This window comes from Hippocampus comes, unplaced genomic scaffold (assembly GCF_001891065.2).
Source record: "Hippocampus comes isolate QL1 unplaced genomic scaffold, H_comes_QL1_v1.1 scaffold2, whole genome shotgun sequence".
NCBI classification, from domain to species: domain Eukaryota; kingdom Metazoa; phylum Chordata; class Actinopteri; order Syngnathiformes; family Syngnathidae; genus Hippocampus; species Hippocampus comes.
The window spans coordinates 986501-1006451 of record NW_017805139.1 but is presented as its reverse complement, the minus strand read 5'-3'; the positions used below and the strand labels follow the sequence as shown (position 1 = coordinate 1006451).

The 19951-nt window shown below is 40.8% G+C and overlaps 1 protein-coding gene across 2 annotated transcripts in view; it reads left to right on the top strand.

Moving 5' to 3' along the window:
- The window catches only part of syt7b (synaptotagmin VIIb), a 101427-nt gene that overhangs the window by 56186 nt on the left and 25290 nt on the right, over positions 1-19951 (top strand). The window contains exons 3-7 of one of the 2 annotated variants that reach the window (XM_019867378.1): positions 396-475; positions 746-880; positions 3717-3917; positions 9039-9386; positions 14728-14850. In XM_019867378.1, the coding sequence (XP_019722937.1) occupies positions 396-475; positions 746-880; positions 3717-3917; positions 9039-9386; positions 14728-14850 (887 nt within the window). The remainder of the gene's footprint in view (positions 1-395; positions 476-745; positions 881-3716; positions 3918-9038; positions 9387-14727; positions 14851-19951) is intronic. The other variant, XM_019867379.1, reaches the window with a different exon arrangement.

Below are 19951 nucleotides of genomic sequence, written 5' to 3'. Positions count from 1 at the left end.
ACCTTTGCAAATTTTTGGTCTTTGGTACAATGAAACCAACGACCAAAAATATACATAGTTCAGTATTGTATAATAACTGTAAAAAATAAAGCTGACTATCAAGTATCAAGTACAACTTTATTTTCAAATTGAAATTTCTTCCCTCTCACATTTTTTTGCTTTTTTTTAATAAATCCTACTTCACGGATTTCACTTATCATGGGTTCTTTTTGGAACGTAACCCCTCGGTAAACGAGGGATTACTGCACATTTATTCGGTGTAAATGACCCAAAGAATGTTTTTACCGAATAAAACTATTCACTGAAAACAAGTGTCCCTTTGACAGAACAATAACTGTACATGTAATATATCATCCAAACCATCCCTCATCACTCGCTACCTTGTCTGTGCACAGGGGAAGAGGAATAAGGCTGGAGTGGAAGCTGCCAATTCTCCAGAGTCTGTGAGAGGTCGAGGGGAAAATAAAGCCATCAAGTAGGTGACGGGAAATTTGTAGATGGGGGGGACACATGGAAATGATTTATGGCACTGTGTGTCGCACAGGGTTTCTGAGTAAAATGCAAATTTTTGAGCATGCTAACTGGTACAGCAAGCCTGTATTTTTTTTTCCAAATGCACACAAGACTTATGGAAAATGTGTGAACAATGCATTGTATTGCAGTAAGATCTGACTGTGTATGTTGATGTGTTTATGTGGCATGTCTTGCGTTGTTTAAATGTCTTTAACACTCTCTCTGACTGCAGCGATCTTGACAGAGACTTTTGGAATAACAATGACAGCAGCAATGTGCAACAGAGGTGGAGCTCCTACCCACCTAAGGAGTTTCTCTTAAACATGTCTCCCTACGCCCCCTATGGAGACCCTCGCCTCACATCCAAGTGAGTCTCAGTCAGTGCAATTGAGGTACAAGATGTCTCTATCATGTTGGAGCGGGATGGAAGGGGGCAAGGAAACACCTTTGTGTTGATCATTGATTGAAGCTTCGCACCAATGTACTCGGAACCCAAGGCTTTTCAGCGATTAACAGATATGAAAAGACCATATCTGACTGCCGAAGAAATAGGATAGAACATCTTGACTTGTATTCATGCTGGCGCACATCCTATATTTTACCATGTCTCCCCTTATCCCTGGTAATCCTCATGTTTTTCATTCATGCATGTCCACAGTGTGGTGGTGTTTAGTATGCACTGCCGGCCATGCAGCTCCTGATAAAGACGTGCACTGGCTTCTTCCCTTCAATATTGCTTTGAATTTCAGAACCGCACTGATGTGGGTAGAAATTACAACCGCTGTGCAAATTATGTCTGAAGATTGTGCTTTATTTTTTCAGGGAAACAAGGGTGTACATTATCTAAACTGCATATTGATGTCAATATTCCATTGTTTGAGAGTGGCCATCAAGTCTCGGAATGAACTTTTGCAATCAAGGTGGTACATTTGATTGCCTCATTCCTTTTAGCTGCACTTGTCTCATTAGACTTGCATCATCTTTCATCTGCAGTCTGTGCGAAGCGTTACGTGGGGTCCCTCACAGAATAAAAACCAACCTTTTTAGCAACTGCGCCAATTGTTTAACTCTGCAGTCATTCATTGTTTTTGAATGCCTGTGTTGGACTGACTGTTATTTACTGTACTTCTGAATGAACCTTTCAGTGTTATTTTGCATGGGGTGGTACTTTTGTCAGAGTTGTTGTTTTGCGGTTGAGTAGCATCATGTCCAATCTTACCCTTCTCACACCTTCTTCCTCCCACTCTGTGTTTGCTCACTATTTGCCAGAACTCATACTGTCAACACCCAGAACTGTTGGTCCTTTTAGGAAACATAAACCTCGCCTGAGCCATTTCTTTGCCCTGTTCCTGTCACTCCATCTACAGTATGCAGTGAAACCTCCAAAGTAGAACACAATCAAATTTAAAAAAAAAAAAACAACAACAACAAATAATGGGTATTACCTGCCATCCTAAGAATGTTATGAACTATTCTTGCACTTTAAAAACCATTTAAACTATCAAGGGGATACAATAGTCGAGCCATTGTTTAATGTAAAACAAAAACTCTTAGCTTGACTGTCAAAGGCATGTACATCATAATCGGTTAGATGCACCTTATACATCTCACCAGTATAAAATTGTTGTTTCCGGTCCAGTTCGAAACAGGAGTGGATCACACAAACGCAGCCCAAGACAAGATTGAATACGAAAATGGTTTATTGACAAAATAAGGGTGCGAGACCGACAAAGTACAACATAAAAGGCTGGTAACAAATAACTAGAATAAGAACAAGAGACGAAGCAAAAGCACCTGCGAACGGCAAGGGAAACGTATAACGCAAAATCACTTGTCAAGAAAAGACAAGGAAAAGCCAATCAACAAGAAAATCAAAACAAGCTCTCGAGGAACTGGAATTTCCAGATTTTGCTCCATTGTTCTCGTTCCTCGTTTATTGCGCTCCGTTTTCTTGTAAGTAGTCATTTTGTTTAAGTTATTCTCGGTTGGTATTTGTCGGGATTCGGTTCTCGTCCTTTTGAGACAGGCAATTTCCTTTTGTTCTTTCTTTGCCTTTTGCAGGCACTTTTTGTTTCTCTCTGTGTCGGCTTCACACCACTTTTTCTGTAAATAAATATTTTTTTGTACATCTTATCTGAGTCTACGTTTGTAGAGTCCACTCCTGTCCGGAACCTTCTGGAGCCTGACACTTTCCGTGGCTGAAATCGATATTACATTCATTCCTGACTTCCCAGAGAAGTCCAGTGGTCTGAATTTGTCGTTGCTGTTCAAAACGGTAAAAGCGTTAAAGCACTTGAAGGTACATTTGTGAAAGCAATGGTGAAAAAAATAACTACCAATGACTGCAAAGTACTGAAGCAACATACCATAATCCACAAACACTGCAGCCATACTGATGATAAAAATGCTCTTTCTTCTTTTTTTTTTCTTTTTTTTTTCCAGCGCAATTGCTGTGCAATCCTCACGAGAACATGCTTTATTGATACAATTATTTTAATATTAGCAGCATTTTAGGATGTTGACCCAGCACACAGTTGGGAAAAATCTGCTGGCATTTTACGACACTAAAAATTACGCAGTGGAGAATACCTGCAGTCTGTTTATTTTACCCTCAGTCTTCACTTGTTGTCTAAATGTTGTCACAAAGGATGTCCTGGTTTAGTCTTGTGGTATGTCTTCACTCTGTGGAAGGTCCCTGTGCTGATGTTCTGTCTCCTTAAATTTGTGGCTCAAATTTGGTGCGAGGGCACTTCTTGTCGTAGGACTTTTATTCCAGAAAACATTTTACTCTTGCAAAATGAGTGTTGTTTTTTTTTTTTTTTTAAATCATGATTTGTGGTGTTGACGGGAAACGACTGTTCTTCTTTGGTGCCCTCAAAATGCATCCACGCTAATAAAATGGGTTAGGTTTAGTAGGTCCTTTGACAGCGCTACAAATTTTCTTGATGAATTGTCAACAATGAAAAGATACAACCATTGCCAATCATTTTTTTTTTTTGCCACCATCATTGGGACTACTTCTAAGTGCCCATCGAAGAAAGTGGCTAATCAGCTGTCGGTTGAACAGTTGTGGTTATATTTTGCCTTGGACAATCTCGGACATAACACTTACTGCTCTCCAACTTTGTCCTTATGCCGTTCGTCCGTATTTTGTCTTCGTTCGTATCCTCTCTTGATCCTTCCCTCGTGTTTGTCCGTCTCAGTGGGGCTGTGGATAAGAGTGGGCAGGGCGGAGCTGGACCCTCGCCGGGGGCCAGTGACAGCAGGGTCGGTGCTTGCTCTGGGGCTGGGGCAGGGCCCAGTCGCAGTGACAGCATTCGAAGCATGCTGACTGGGGGCAGCAGGGCTGGACGTTGGCACACGGTCCAGAGCCACATGCACGCGGGAGGCCTGCGCTTTAGCAAGTAAGTCCCGCTGGGTGATGGTGGAAGTGGAAACTGAAGGGGGCATGACGAATTGATTCAACTTGTGAGCTTTTCCGCAATGTGGAATTTTATATATAGCGTTATGGTTATGTCTGGATCTTTGGGGTGTTCGGTGCAAGGTTCTAATAGCTTTGCATTTTTCATGAAAGGTACTTTTCATTTTGTTTTGACATTGTTGTTTTGTTTTGTTTTCTTTTTTTAAAATAAAATTCAATTATAATATTTCTGTAGAGTTTCTTTGTTATTATTTGTTGTTTTTTTGTATTTGTATGCTCCATTTATGTTTAGTTTTTGTTTGTTTTAGTATAGCTTTTTTTTAATTATAAGGAGTATTTGAGTAATGCAAGATTAAGAAAAAAAAAAGGTCACAACTTTTGCTCCAAAGTAAACTTGAATTCCAAAGCAACTGTTCAAACTTTCTTCTTCCATTGTTCAAATACTCATCCCTATTGGGAACAATTTATGTATACGACAAATTTGTCATTTCGAGTACGTTTGTGAATTAAATTTGTGAAAAGGAAAGTGCTCGGAGGAAGCCAGCTGTCTTGCACTGTGTGGCACTGATGCTCTAGTAGCTGTTTGGTTAAAGCCACTGGAAGTGTGGAAAGTAAAACACGCTGTCTGTCCGGCCCAGTCAAACTGTTACTCTGCAGGCTCTAATTTTAGGCGGTGACAATTTCATGGCTATCAATGAAAACACTGGCTCGGTGGAAATCGTCAAAATTGCTCATCCCCTCATTTTTTTTGTTTTTTAATTCCATGTAGGCTGCTGCATAAAACGGCAGGGGAGATATTTTATTAGGTCATTTACACAAATGAAATTCTTTTCTTGAACATGGTGAATGCAGCCTGATTTAATCTAATTTCTCTGTTGATCAGGATTTTTTTTTCTCGCAATTTTGTCTTATAAGAGCCACTCTATTTGCTAAGAGCAATCATCTCGTCTTTCTCCTGCATTTAACTATATTCAGCAGACATCAAAAAGATTTTATTGGCAACGTGTGCAGATGAGTGTTATCCTGCATGTTTAAATTATATTTGGGGAAATTGGGCGAAATGCGAAGTCATTGAAGCCGTCTTACTCAGACTCATAACCGGTTGCTCTTTAATGTTGACACTTTTGTGTTTGCTTTTACTCAGATGGGAGCAGAAACTGCCCGAGCTTGGAGGATTTCCCTCATCACAAATATGTAACTAGTATGAATCCCAGAGCGTGGTCACCATTATTACAGCAGTAAATATTCTATGCCCAACAATGTGACTAATAATGGCTACATGTTTATTGCTCATTGTGCAGGACTCTAGAATCATGCCTCACATATTAAAGCATCCTCAAAAATTAAAGCTGGCCTGACACAAGAACCCAGATTGTCCCCACCATATAAAGTACAGTGAAGCCCCACCAATTTGCAATTTACCAATCAGAAAAATGCTCGCAAGCAGCTCAACATTAGGTACATAGGTCAGAGTCAAAAGCGTAATAAAACAGCTAATAGGAAAATAGCAATTGGTGTTTTTGTGGGTTGCGATGTATACTGTGCACACCAGTGTAAGATAAGTCTGAAATGATAAAGTGTTTTGGAATCGCAGTTTGGTGTACACTTAAGCCTGAGTGGCAAAGGTTTGTAAGCGTGTGCGCACCTAATAAATGTTTTTTTTTGTTTGTTTTGTTTTTTTGGGGGGGCGTCACGGTTCATTCAGCGTTGCAAACACTTGCAATCAGTTGCAGACTTTGGCCAGACATTCCCAAACAGTTTTAATGGCTGTAAACTGTTTTTCTTGTCAGCATCAAATTTTGAGCATGCTCAAAATTTCAGTGTGACAAGAAAAAGGGTGTGTCTTTGTTAATTAGATGTCAAACTAATTAGCAGTATTAGCGATATTGTAATACACAATTAGCAATATTACACTGGCAAGGTATTGCCAATGTAATATTCAGAAGACCGACAGAAGTAGCTCACTGCCCTGATTTTCCCAAGTCAAGCAGCAAAGTCCTCCGGACATCAAATGACCCTCATAGAACATATTTCATTCCAGTTTAGCTGTATCGATATGGGCTCAGTCAGCTATCATTTGCTAATGTTCAAACAGCCTATGACACAAAAATTAAATCTGATAACTCAAGAAATAATTTATCTTGATTTTTTTTGGAGTATTTCTATTTACTCAGCCAGGACATGTTTCTATTTACTTCTCACTTCTCCTCTATTTTCCTCTGCATTGTTGTATATTTCACTTTTTTCTGGTTTTCACACTCTTCGGTTTCCGTTAATTACAAAATCATTCAAGGTTTACAGTTACCCTAATTGACTTTCAGGCAAGAATAAAAGCGGATGGAGTAGAAAGAATTGGCTTTATTTATGCTGAACGTGCAGCAGTTCTGGAAGTCAAAATAAACACCAGTCGCCCCCCGTGACTTTCAAAGTTGGGCCTTCAATGAGTATTTATGTGACCTAATCCACCTCTTATTAACATCATCACGCCGCAAAATAATATTTTTTAAAAAACTGTACAACTCTGCGTGACATTAAAAACGTCACAAAGGTTGTGGTAACTCTACCTGGGACAAAGGACCACGCAAGTCGTTGACTCATTCTAAGCTTTTATCATCCTCACAAGCACACTGGAGCCTATCCCAGCTGTCTTTGGGCAGTAGGCGAGATACAACTTGAACTGGTCGAGGAAAACCCACGCAGGGACAGGGGGAGAACATGCAAGCTCCAAACAGAAAGGCCGAAGCGTGGATTTGAATCTGGGACCTCTGTAGTGTGAGGCACTGTGTTGCCTCTCATTTTTATATATACTGTCCAGTAAATGCAAGAAGAATTTGGGGATTTGAACTTTTTGCTTCTCACTTTTATAGATACAGTATATACGAGAAGAAATTGGAGGATTTAATTTTATTTATTTATTTTCTTATCCAATGCATTTCAATGGGCGTCAATTATACGCTGATTTTCACGATTCACAAGTCGGTCCAGTCCTTATCCCAAACAAATAGCAGGGGTCGACTGTACTTTCAAAATCAGTAAATTCATTGCTCATATTTTTCTTCTTTTCAAATATTGTTGCGAAGGAAGATCATGGAATCAGGAAATAATGTGTGCAATAAAAGAGAAAAGTCCACAAGACAATGCTTTAAAGTTGCTGAATTCCTTCAACAACCCAACAACACTCTCCCTGTCAAATGTTGCACTTTTTTGCACTTCACAGTCACATTCCTCATTTCAGGATCTTAGTGAAAGATCTAATGCACATTCCAAAACAATCTGATATATTGACAAGCAAAGGTTCATTCTGAGTTGTATTCCATCGGCCTAACTTCCAATGTCACCTCTACACAGCTCTTTACATTATTCGCACCAATAGAAACCCCGCAATTGTAAATTGACATTATTCACGTCAAACATAATGTTGTCATCAAGGTCTGCACTCACATTCAATGCAATCAAAAAGTTTGGGTGCCTATGTAGAGCCCGCATCATTACATGAATGCAGGCATCGTATATTAAGTTGTTGTCCACTCTGAGTTGATCCAGCAATGCTTTTCTCCTCTGTGTGTTCATCTCCTGCCTTTCCAACAGAGTTCAAGCAGAGTTAATTCTTGCAAAGCACTGAAAAACACAGTTCAAGCGGTAAATCCTGCACAGCATTAGCTCAAGACAGGGTTGTTTACACCGCTTTACGAGTTACAAGCTTATAAACAGCAGACAACGGTGATTGAGGAGAGGATAGCGGCAGAAGTACGTTTCCATGATTTTAAGCGTAATCAACTGGTTGGAATTTAAAGAATGGTGACTCTGGATGGAAGAGAAATAGAGTGAGACTGGGGAGAGGCTGAATAATGAAGAAAATATGAATTCACAGAGTGCGAGCTGAGCACAAGCAGTCTGAAGGAGGGAAGGACTGAAAATGTCAAGTTGGGAACAAAGTGGCAGGGAAAGACAGAATCAGAGAGCACAGGTCAAGTCTCATTAGAGAAAGATTAAAAACGTTAGATGTGCATTGAACACTCCGTTTAGTTATTTAAGTTTCTTTTGGCACCACTCTGAGATAATGCATGGATGGCATGCGGCAGTATACTTTTAACTCAGAGAGATGGAGAGTCACAGTGGAAGGAAGTCACCATTGAAGAAATACGCAAAGAGAATCTAGGTTACACTAAACTAGAAACCTAACAGAGCTAAACACCAGAAGTGCTTACTTTCATGAAGACGGGGAAACAAAAGGCGGCTTAATAAAGTCCCCAAAGTCTGAACTTTGAACAGCCATGTGAATTTACTACTTTGTAGAATGGCAAATGATGGCAAGTAATGCAATCATCCGCCATCTTCCTTCTGCCTCTGTCGTGCTAATGAACCCACCTGTTTGCCCTTACAGCAGAAATATACAGGCAGAGAAATCGGATCATGACGTTAACACTCTAAACTGTCAAAACGTGTGCGTGTGAATGGTTGTGAGCAGAGATGGGCATTCCATCTGTACTGACGGAAGGTCCATCAGTCCATCACTGACGGATTCCCGTTTAACTGATGACTGGTGGAAGCACACACCGCGTGTCTAGCTTGCGCTTGTTCACGGGGGTGAATATACACCGGATTGCTTCAAACGGATCGCATTGACTATATATGGAAGAGTGTCACCAGAAATGCTCATCTGTGACCCAAAGTAAATACTCATTGCTGTACACAAGCAAACACCACATACCTCCATGTGTCACTTGCATAGCCATTCACTTATTCCTGTGGCATCAGTACACACAACAATATGCTTTGATTAATTTTCACCGCAATCTGAAAATTCTGATTTGGCTTTTTTTTTTCTTTTTTTTTTTTTTTAATGGCCAATTTGCATCTCAATTTGAATCACCACCAATTCGTGCACAGCCTTGAAGTTTCTACACAATGTCGCAGTGTTATCATTTCACACAGATGTGAGCTGAGCTGTGACCTATTACTCCTACAGTAACAGTCACATGTTCTTTTTCTCACCATTGCTTTTTAAATTTTTATGCCACATGTTTTCTTTTGTTTTTTGGCACCATCACAAATTCAATCAACCTTGTTTTATTGATCATATGTCTCTTGTGTTTCCGCTCAGTTTTGGAGACGCCTCCCTCTCAACTACCTCCACACTGGAGCACATCCCATCCTCAGCTGTGGCGCGCCCCCGACCTCTAGTCCGACAACAAAGCCTCCAACAGCCCCTCACCCACCAGCCCCCTCCGGGTCCGAACGACCCCCCAGTCACCTCACAGAGCCTGGGCCAACTGCACACAGGCCCAGGTGCTGGGGGCCACCGTGGTGGCCCTCGAGGGGTCCGGGGTAGTACGGCTGGAGCCTCCCGGTACAGAGGGGGTGGGGCGGGCCGCTCCAGGTCAAATCCAGGCAGCTGGGACCACATGATGGAACAGATCCGCAACAGAGGCCTGGACGTCAAGTCATTCTTGTAAGTGCTGTTGTGACAGTACCCTGAACTCCAGACCTCGAGAGTCAAGAAATATAATACCATTGTTATTGTACACGTTTTCAAGCTTCTGATAGTTCAGAATACTGAGCACCGAGACACTCCATTCCCTCACACTGACAGATTACGGCGGATACGCTCCACGAAGCAGCATTACAAAAATGCCATTCCTCCACTAACCATGAATAGAAGCATAAACACGCGCATGGGCTCTGTGCTGCTGTACCTCCTGAACATCTTATATGAGCAGTGTCTTGAGGCCAGTGACCTCCCTGCCTGTGTAAATCATTGTTCAAGTAATGCTGGCCACATATTCAGTGCATATGGAGGTGGTCCGTCCCTTTGTCCCTGGATCTCGTTTGGTCTAACACATCAGTTAGCCTGCGGAGCAGACGCACCGTGGTTTTGGGAAGTTCCACCGTGGTCAGGACTGTGTGACTAACCAAATGTGGCAGAATAACCAAGTGACTCCAGGTTTGCCATGCAACAATGAGCCTCACAATTTCTTTTTTAATCAATAGAATTGATTTTGTGTTAATGATTGCCGCACCTCCGGTTGGAGTGCACGTGCCATTTGTGGTGATCTGTACAGATCCATTTCCCTTATTGATAGCCGCGTGCTGGTACTGTTTACAACTCCCCAGTGGGCCACTGTGTCGCAAGTGCTAATGTGTTTTCTCGTTGTCAATATTTCAAACAAATGCCTCCTGTTTAGCAAGGAATTTGAATAGTGTAAATGGACTGGGGAAATGCAAAATGATGCAAAATAAAAACAAAAACAAAAAACAACCTCACAATAGCACAACCGAAACATAAATATGATATTCTATTCAACCTTTGGAATAGTTAATGGAAGGCCCAATTCTGTTCTTACATTATTGTGCTGGTATGCACACAGGAAAGTCTATAAATGTGCATAGCGTAAGTCAGGTGCAAAGAAAATGTTCAAGAAGGTTTATTATTCTTAGTCTGTTCCATAGACGTTTATTCTGTTCGGTCCACACGCTAAGGTATGTGCAGAATTTTCATATTATAATGACAACCCTACTTGAGGCATACTTTGAATTTCAGTGAGCTCTCGACGTTTCACCATTTTTCGCAGGAATGAGGATCTTCAAACTGAATACCTGGACAATCTATTCATGTATCTATTCATACTCAAATGTGATCTGGCTCACTGAGCTTCTCTGAGGAATCAGAAATTAATCAAGTATAACATTCAACCACTAAAACTAGTTTTCAGAACTCAAATAAATGATGACGATTTAACATGTTAATGAATGAATAATGTGCTGCATCATTCCAGTTTTCTGCCAAATAGTAAAAATTACATTTACAGCATTTGAAGCATTGTTTCTCTTCTTTTCTTTCATTTATGACCAGGCATCCAAATACTTGCTTCTACCACATTAATCATGCTGTTGTAGGGTGACACTGTTCATTCGTAGGTGGCAGCATAAATGCACTGCCTCACTCCTGTCCATTGACTCCAATGTGACGTTGTAGTATTCCTTAAATGCTTTTGTTCATTGGCCCTAGAACTGGTGTCCTGTCTTCACCAGGTTTTTTGTCCCTCTGTCCTCTCTTTTCTTATTTTCTGTCACTCCACTCTTAAATCTTCAGTGGGGCTGCGGTGGAAGGTGTGCCCTCAGTGCCCCCTGGTTCTTCCACCTATGATCACACACCAACCATTTTCAGGAAGTGGTACCTCTACTTACGGACATCTCTTCATACGAAATTTTGAAGTTGCGAAACATCTCAACAGGAAAATATTGCCTCTTGTTATGAAATAAATTTCAAGAGACGAAAGGTAAAAATACAGTGTGGCTTGGGACTCGCAGCACCGAGTTTCCTGAATGCAACATACTTATAGCTGCTCTGGCTATTACCAAGCTTCAACCTGGCATCCCACTGGCTAAGAGGGACTTCTACCGTATGTGTCAATGTGTGTAGATCAGTGGTTCTTATTCTTGTTGGAGGTACTGAACCCAACCAGTTCACATGCACATTCACCGAACCCTTCGTTAGTGAAACACAAAAATATGAATTTTTACAAATTCAAGACATAACGCATTGATTAAAAACAGAAAAAAAGTCAATACAATTTCAAGCATAAGTATACGTTTTTTAAAATTGTTATTGTATGACGTACTATAACGACAGTCACACGTTGACTACTGAGCGAACTAAATTTCCTGCAACACTGATTGGACAAGCATTGTAATGTGATCATCGCCAGCCAGTGATGGCCAAATGGGCATGTTAACATAACTAATTGACATGTTGAGTCGGCTGTGTCTTAACGTCCATGATAGAGGCTCTGTCGAATCCCTGATACCGATTCACCGAACCCCTGGGGTTCGACCGAACCCAGTTTAAGAACCACCGGTATAGATAGACACTGTATGTTTCTATGCGCCATGCGGTGTCTTCATCATTCGCCCCTCGGACCATGAGGTGTTCCGATAGTTTTATGTAAATGTGAATCACCCAGAAAAAGAGTTCACCAGTCGGGCGATCGCTCACTATGCTGATATTTGTCTTGGACATTTTCGAAGGATTGTTGAAACCTGACAAAAGCAAACGTCCTTGGATCCTGATCCCCAGGTAATGGCCCCAATGTGCAAGTACAGAGATGTTCATGTCGTCAGTTTTGGACTAATGTCCCAAAAAGATGACACCACTGGCAACATTAAGGAGCACCAAAACCTCTGGGTCTGGCAGTGTTTCCAAAAATATCAACATGCCTAGCAGTTGTGAATACAAGTGTACAAATCGGAGCAAGCAGTAACATTTTTCCATCCCAGAACACTTCAGGAAAAGTAGCCCTACAATGTGGTCCCATTGAGATCGTTGTCACAACAGGTAACACGATTCTCAGTTCCCTTTTATATGATGTAACAAGCAACAAAATGAACTAGCGGACGAGCTGGCTACATTACTCGCCCTGCCATGCAAATAGTTAGCTGTGAGGAGAAAAATCTCCTTTCTGTTGGCTCGCAGTTGTCTCTCTAAGTGTAAACCCGAGGTTTCTCCACTAAATAAAGATGAATATCTCCCCACTGCACTTGGGACCACTTTGTAACATCTTGCTCCCACTCTGTAATCCCATAAACATCGGAAAGTTGCTTTCTATCTGGCAACATTAGTGTTTTAAAGTAATTTGCGCCATCTTTTACTGTTAGTCAGCTTGTGTACATATTAACGAACCCCGCTGTTCTTTCTGCTTCAACAATGTGCGTACATCCTGATAATGTCGTCTTTGTTTACAAACTGAAAATGGGCCGATAGTACAGTTTGCTGGAGGAGCTTTATCAAGCTCATTATCTTGATCATTGCACACACAACAGTCGTGTGTTTCGATATCCATGACTGAATGTGACGTGCTCGCTCACAGGCGAGTCCTGTTTTAGAAAAGATGCGCCTTAGCATTTACACAGATACCAATGTTCGGTTTTGCCCTCTAAAATGCTCTTGTGAAAAAGAAAAAAAAAAGAAAACAAATGACAGTTTTTCATCTGTTCTTATTCAAAAGAAACTCGTGTAACAGCTCTTCAATCATATGGATTACATTCCATCCACTGCCACGACCCAGAACAGACTAAGTCATGTTGATAACGGATGAATGAATGTGAAATAACCAAAAAATCTAATCTAATGAAAAAATTGATACTAAGATACTGTTTTCTCTGTGATGATGCATGGAGAAGCATGATCGGTGGAAAATGTACAAATACAAACAAAGACTGTACTTTAAGTAAACTGGTCTTGTAATTTACAACACAGTGAAAAGTTGCTGACAACATAACATAAAAGAAATACCAGCCTAAAAAACAAAGCTTGTGTATCATCAAAGTGGTTAAGAAAATGATCTGACAGTGTGTGGCATTATGTTTGACTGGGGAAAAGGTCAGCTCAATCTTTTCAAAGGTGTTTACAACATGGTGATAGTTTTGTGTATAGCGGGAGAAAGCCTTTGTGTCTCCTCCAAATTGGTAAACATGGCTATAAAAATACTCCAAGCTTTTTTTTAAAGATACAATCATGTACTGCCACGTAGTGTAAATAGAATCAGTGGGTGGGCAAGTAAAAACAACCAAAATAATATTGCATGCCTGCTCACAAATTCTTGTGACTGGGATGTGTCTGTGTTCAGAATTAACAAATCACATTCCTTCCAAAAAAAAAAAAAACATCTCAATCCGCACGCACGCACACACACAAACACACACACACACACACACACACACACACACACACTTGGATATACAAACCCCAATTCCACTGCAGTAGGAATGTTGTGTAAAATCAAAACAGAATACAATGATTTGCAAATCCTTTTCAACCCATGAGGCCTAAAGCTCCAATTTCACAATTTGATAGTTTTTTTTCCACAAATCTTTACTATTGATCAGTCCGCATGTGTGGGTGTTGATTTTACAAATTATTCACCAATATTAAGTGTTGAAACTGGCTTGCTCTCTTTGACGATGCAGTGTTAATGGTTGAAGAAATATGCTGTTTTGGGGGTTACAGTGAGGATTTTTGAAGTTTGAAGATTATGTCCTGCACTCGTGATATACAGTATATATAACACCATGGTCTTAAACGGGTCCCCACATCATTGCACAACCATGCTCCAGTGTCTTCCAAGTGACTCTGTGATTTTGCAGAGGTTGGGGCTCGTCTGACGAACTATCTACTGACTTGCAGCCTAAAAAGAACAAACTTGCTTTCATCAGTCCACAAAATATTGAGCCATTTTCGCCTTTGACCCGGCCACTGCGATCTTCGACAAATTATGCCTTGAGCGTGGTTGTTAATTTAAGAATGCAATTTTACAGGGCCTTCTTGCCCGATAGCTTGGCTTCACATAGGCAAAAAATAAAAAGAAATTATGAAATGTCGTCCAATCCGCCTAAGATGCAATAGCAGTCCACAGTTCGAACAGTTGGTCGACTCCATCAACACACATTTTAAAAGTAATTCTAGGTAAACAACGCTTATACTAAATATTCAATCTTCACAGGAAAGCAAAATATGTATTTTATTAGGAAGAAAATGCATATGCATGTATAGCAATAAAAGATATTACTGTAGTTTTAACGTTAATTACTTCATAAAGACAGTGTTCTTCTTCGGAACAAAACTGCTTCACGCTCCCTCCAGTCACTTTTTCCACAGTACGCAGAGATGAAGGTGCTCTAAAATGCAAACATTACAATGAGTCTCACAACATTCTGTCACTCTGTTTCTGTACCCTAAAATGATCTTTGGGTGTGGTTTTTTTTTTTATGTTGGTTTATGTGGCGTCTGTGTCCAGTGAGGGGAAGATGGTTGTTCTGTCCCTAGCAATTGGACTGGCTGAACAAGATGACTTCGCTAACCTCCCTGACCTACAGGAAGCGCCAGCAAGCAAAGAGAATGAAACCACACCAGAGAAGAGGTAAATGGAACGTAATTAGAAAGTCATCCAGTGGGCCTAAAGAGTGGTTCAGGTGGCCGTGTGTCATAAAAGACTGAATGAGGTCATGCCGTAATTGATATTCACTCAGCCCAGGGAGCTAGCTCATCTTGTGCTGAAACTATCAGAGGTACCTTCCACAAATTGGTCTTTCATGTCATCAGACAAAGACCATTATGCATTTATTTGACATTGCTTTAATCTGTTAGGTTTTGACTCAGTCATTATTTGGCTTGCCTCATTAGTGCCACTTCTCATTTTTTAATTATTATCCTGGTTCAATCACCCTTTGATGAAGTGACTCCACGAGCTTCCCTCTGCACAAGAGCAAGAGTAGAGCAGCAATTCTGTAAATAAACCACCAAACAAAACTGTCCCCAATAACATCTATATACATAAATGTACTTTACTCAATGTTAAATCTTGACCAGTTGACGGCAAAGCTTTTATTGTTCTGTTGTATCAATGACAAGAGGTTAAGATACAGGTTCATTGTACCTTGCACATTTTTTTTTCCCTTTGCCCATTTTAACTATTTATGTACTCATACTTCAAGTAAACACTGATCGCGATCTTGTCAGCAGACTCTGTTGTAAATTGGATTTTTGATCAAATGCAATTTGAATATCGCTGGAGGGGATGGCAATCTATTTCATAATGATACAATCATAAGTGTAATATTGGGTGTCTTCATTATAACGTGAACTAAAGTGGGCCAGTCTGAGCCGTGAAACTTCTGGGTTTGAAAATCAGTCCCCTCAATTGTGATATTCTTGAACAAGAAAATTGACTTGTATTGAGTTTTCTTAAGATTCATCCCACAGGAGATTTTCCAAAAGCACCACAAGAGCTCATTGCCAGTTTGGGATCATAGGAATGAAATTTAACAATTCATTTTGGCCTTTCAGAAAATCAGTAAGAAGTAAGAATGGTAATTTTGCCCAAGACCAGAAGTTGCCTCGGCTCTTGTGAACGCAAGCAAACTATAAACACTTATGGTCCATGCCGTTGAAAAGCATTTTGGATTTTTATATGATTTCATAAAGAAGGTTTATGAGTTTACCTCTGAACTGAAACGTGGTTTTTTGTTTTAAGTTTCCTTTCTAGTACTATTGCAAGTCATGGACATGTGACTCAAACCAGGGGATGACTATGTCAAAGGGAATCGTAGCAGACACATTTTAATCCGATGTGTGTGTGTGTGTGTGTGTGTGTGTGTGTGTGTGTGTGTGTGTGTGTGTGTGTGTGTGTGTGTGTGTGTGTGTGGTCCCTCTACGAGAGCAAAATATTGCTCCCGAATGTACAGCATGCAGTACATCAGGAAGTCAGTCAACAGGAACAGTTGAATACCCACTTGTATCATAGCTGACAAGAATACCGATGCCCAGCTCCATTATAACTGTGACCTGTGTACGAAAAGAAATAGGGTGAATATTTGTAGGTTTCCTAAATATGCAAGACAAATTCTGTGACCAAAAAAAAAAAAAAGACTAAATGAAATACGCTTGTTTTTTAACATAAATTGCGGGTGTAGAGTCGTTGTTGTTGTTGTTGTTGGGTTTTTTTTGTTACTTTGAGTGGACTTTTTGAGTGGATTTATTGCAGATTTCTCTCAGCCCTTCAGTAGTGCATGACGGTATGTTTCTCAAACAGCTGTAAATGTTCGATCTATTCCCGTTAAAATATATCTCAGCCGTATCGAACTGTAGGTTAATGCCTGTTTTTATATCTTCAAACGGCCAAAGGTCATGGGAGGGGGAGCACCAAATCCTTTCTTGTTCCCTCCTCATTGTCTTTCCCTTTCATTGACTCAAGGTCTGTCAGGGAGCAAACTCTAATCACAGGCCGCCAAGAAAGCGCGAGCTGAAGGGGTTGTGTGGGCCAAGTCGTCTAATGTCTTTCCACAAGTAATAACTGCTCTCCATCTTCATCACTGCCCTCTTTCTCATCTCTTGGTCCCTGCATGAGCTCAGCTTCTTGTTACTGGCTGCTACAGTAGCTTACTGCTGGCAGTTTTAGTGGTGGCCTGTAGCCTGAAAACAAGGGATCCCGATTAAGACTACACAGTCTCAGTTAGTTAAGTCACTGTGACAGAAAACAAAGAGCATCATTTCATGTTTTCCAAAGAAATATGCTCTCAGGTCTTTTTTATTTATTTATGAAATCAAATGCAGCGCTCAGCAAAAATATTTATAACACAGCTGGACGTTTTGTGTTTGACCAGAGTACTTACTAAATATATATTAAACCGACTGGCTAATAGAGAAACTAATACCTAACCTTGTTATAGCCAACAAATTAACTACACAAATGCTTAAGTATCCATCCATCCATCCATTTCCTGAACCGATTTATCCTCACAAGGGTCACGGGGCATGCTGCTGGAGCCTATCCCAGCTGTCTTCGGGAAGTAGGCGGGGGACACCCTGAACCGGTTGCCTGCCAATCACAGGGCACACAGAGATGAACAACCATACGCGCTCACACCTAGGGACAGTTTGGAGTGTTCAATCAACCTGCCACGCATGTTTTTGGAATGTGGGAGGGAACCGGAGTACCCAGAGAAAACCTAGAATCCGACTAACTGCTAGCAATGCGGACCAAATTCTGACACTGGTCCGACTGGGACCAAGCAGCCTGTATTACAGGTCCGATATAACACTCCCTGAGCACTCCCTACAGGACTCTTAGAAGGACACAGTCAGTCGCTTTCTCCAAATTGACAAAGTACAAGTGGACTGGTACGGGAAACTCCCTGCTCTCTTCAGAACTGTGGTGAAGGTGTAGAACTCGTCCACTGTTCTGTAGCAAGGACAAAAACGTATACTGACCACTACTTTGGGAGTTCTACAACCGTAACTGTCAGAGCAAAGCACAGATCCACACTCTTTATTGGGAAGGTTTGGTGCTGACGTGTAATAATGTAGTCATCCACATTAAAAAAATATAACCATAAAGTTGAGGCCAACTCCTGTACTTTTTAGAGTAGACTGTAAACCTCTGGGTTTGATATAAAAAAAACGATATGAAACAAGAAATTAACATTTCAGATTTTATTTCTGGGTATTTACGTCTGGATGTGATACCCAACCATTTTTGATGTGAGCAAAAGTATGGGAACATGTGACTGACATCTGTGTCCTTCTGCATACTGCATTACACAGACTATAAAGTGCTGAATGTCTCTGCTAATTTTTTTTTTTTTGCTTTTGCTCCATTTCAACAGGTTCAAGGTGTTAACCACCTTAAAAAACAAAAAAAAAATCAACATATCAATCAGGAAAAGTAATCTAAGAGAAGATGGCAAAACTCAACTTGGCCATATCACAAACCTTGGTCAGAGTCAATACAACCACATGGAATGTCCTGTTAATGAAGGGAACCATCTGACTGCTACTGCTATGACAGACACGTAAGAGCTGTAACAAAAAAAAAAAACAAAAAAAAATCCTAAACAGTCATTAGTGGGATCATCATAACCTCCAAGGGACAGAAGTGAATGTGTCACAATCGAACACAGAAGACGTTAAGACCAAATCTTCAGGGCTACCTCTCAAGGCTGTAATGTGTCCAAAAGGACAGACACAAGTCTTAAAAGTTCTCTGCCAAAATTCAGTGTTCTGTCCTAATACAGCGTAAGACGATCTGTATATCAGATATAGAATTAAACATCTGAAAATAAAAGATCAACTTTTGTCTATTAACACATATTCATCTTTTGATATCAAATTTAAATATCTCATAATGTCTGTCAGGTAGAAACCTCATTTGACCAAATATCAGCTTTGACCAAATATTTTTTCCGAAATCCACACTACTGGTCAGTCCCACGTGGGTCTGTTATTTTTATAAACTATCGACTAATCTCAAGTGTTGGCTTGCTCTCATTGTCGATGTAACATTAATGGCTCAACAAGCCTTTTTGTTGTTTTCATGAAAAGCAACAGTTGTGGAGATGAGATCCGTCTGACTCCTGCCGAATGTTTTTTTTTTTAATTGACCTCCTTGTTGCAGTGCATTTCAATGTGATCCAACTACATTTCTGATGCTGATGTGGTACTTTTACACCTATAAAATAAAATAGTTTGAATATAACTATCAATCTTGACCATCTTGCCCATTGGAACCGGAGCTCAAGTCCACTATATTGGCATAGCACTTAATGAACTCGGTGTTTTGTTTCTGTTTAGGTCACGTTTGGTTTTGTTTCCTCGTGTGCCCTTTTTGTCGCCACCTGTTCTTGTCATCAGTGTCCCTTGTGTTTAAACAATCAGCTCCCTCAACCCTTCGTGACTTGTCCAGGTGTTTGTCGTTGTCTCATCGCTTTGCTTGTATTTAGTTCCCTGAGTTCAGCCAGTCTTTGTTGGGTTATTGTGAGTTGAGAGTATGTGAGTGTCTGTGTGCTCTGTTCCTGTCACGTTTTGTCACAGGTTTCTTTTGTTACTTTGGCCCCTTGTGATTTCCAGGACTTTGTGTGAGCATCGGTTGTTAGTAATTTTCAAGTGTACTCCTGTTTGTGTATTTTTGTTGAATACATCTTGGTCAGTTCCACCCTGCTCCTCCTGGCCTCTTGCCTGCTTTTTGGGGTCCTCCACCACCACGCTCGTGATACTCGGGACCCTATTCATGTGTAGCTGTGAATACCAATGCCACATGCGCAATTTCTTTGTTGTACAGTGAAACTCCTCTAGAACGAAACCTGCATGGGCGAAAATACCCCCTTATGTGAAAAAATCTTCATGCATTAACACAATTCCCATTCTCCTACCCCCCATACGACGAAAACCCCCCTGTTGCGTTATACGAAATCATTTTGTCTGCTCCAGCCTCGCGAAGACATTCACTACAACCAAGTCTTATCCAACAGCGACCTCTACTGCTTCGTTCGAAAAAAGGCAACAGCAACCACCACACTGGTTTACATAGTGAACGATGTTTATTTCGGTCACAGCTGCGAGTTTCCTGGGCTCAACATACTCATAGCTGCTCTGCTATTGGCTTACCGAGCATCATCCTGGCCTCCGATTGGCCAAGAGGCCACATAGACCTCACTGTCTATGTGTGTAGATACTGAAGCTAGATC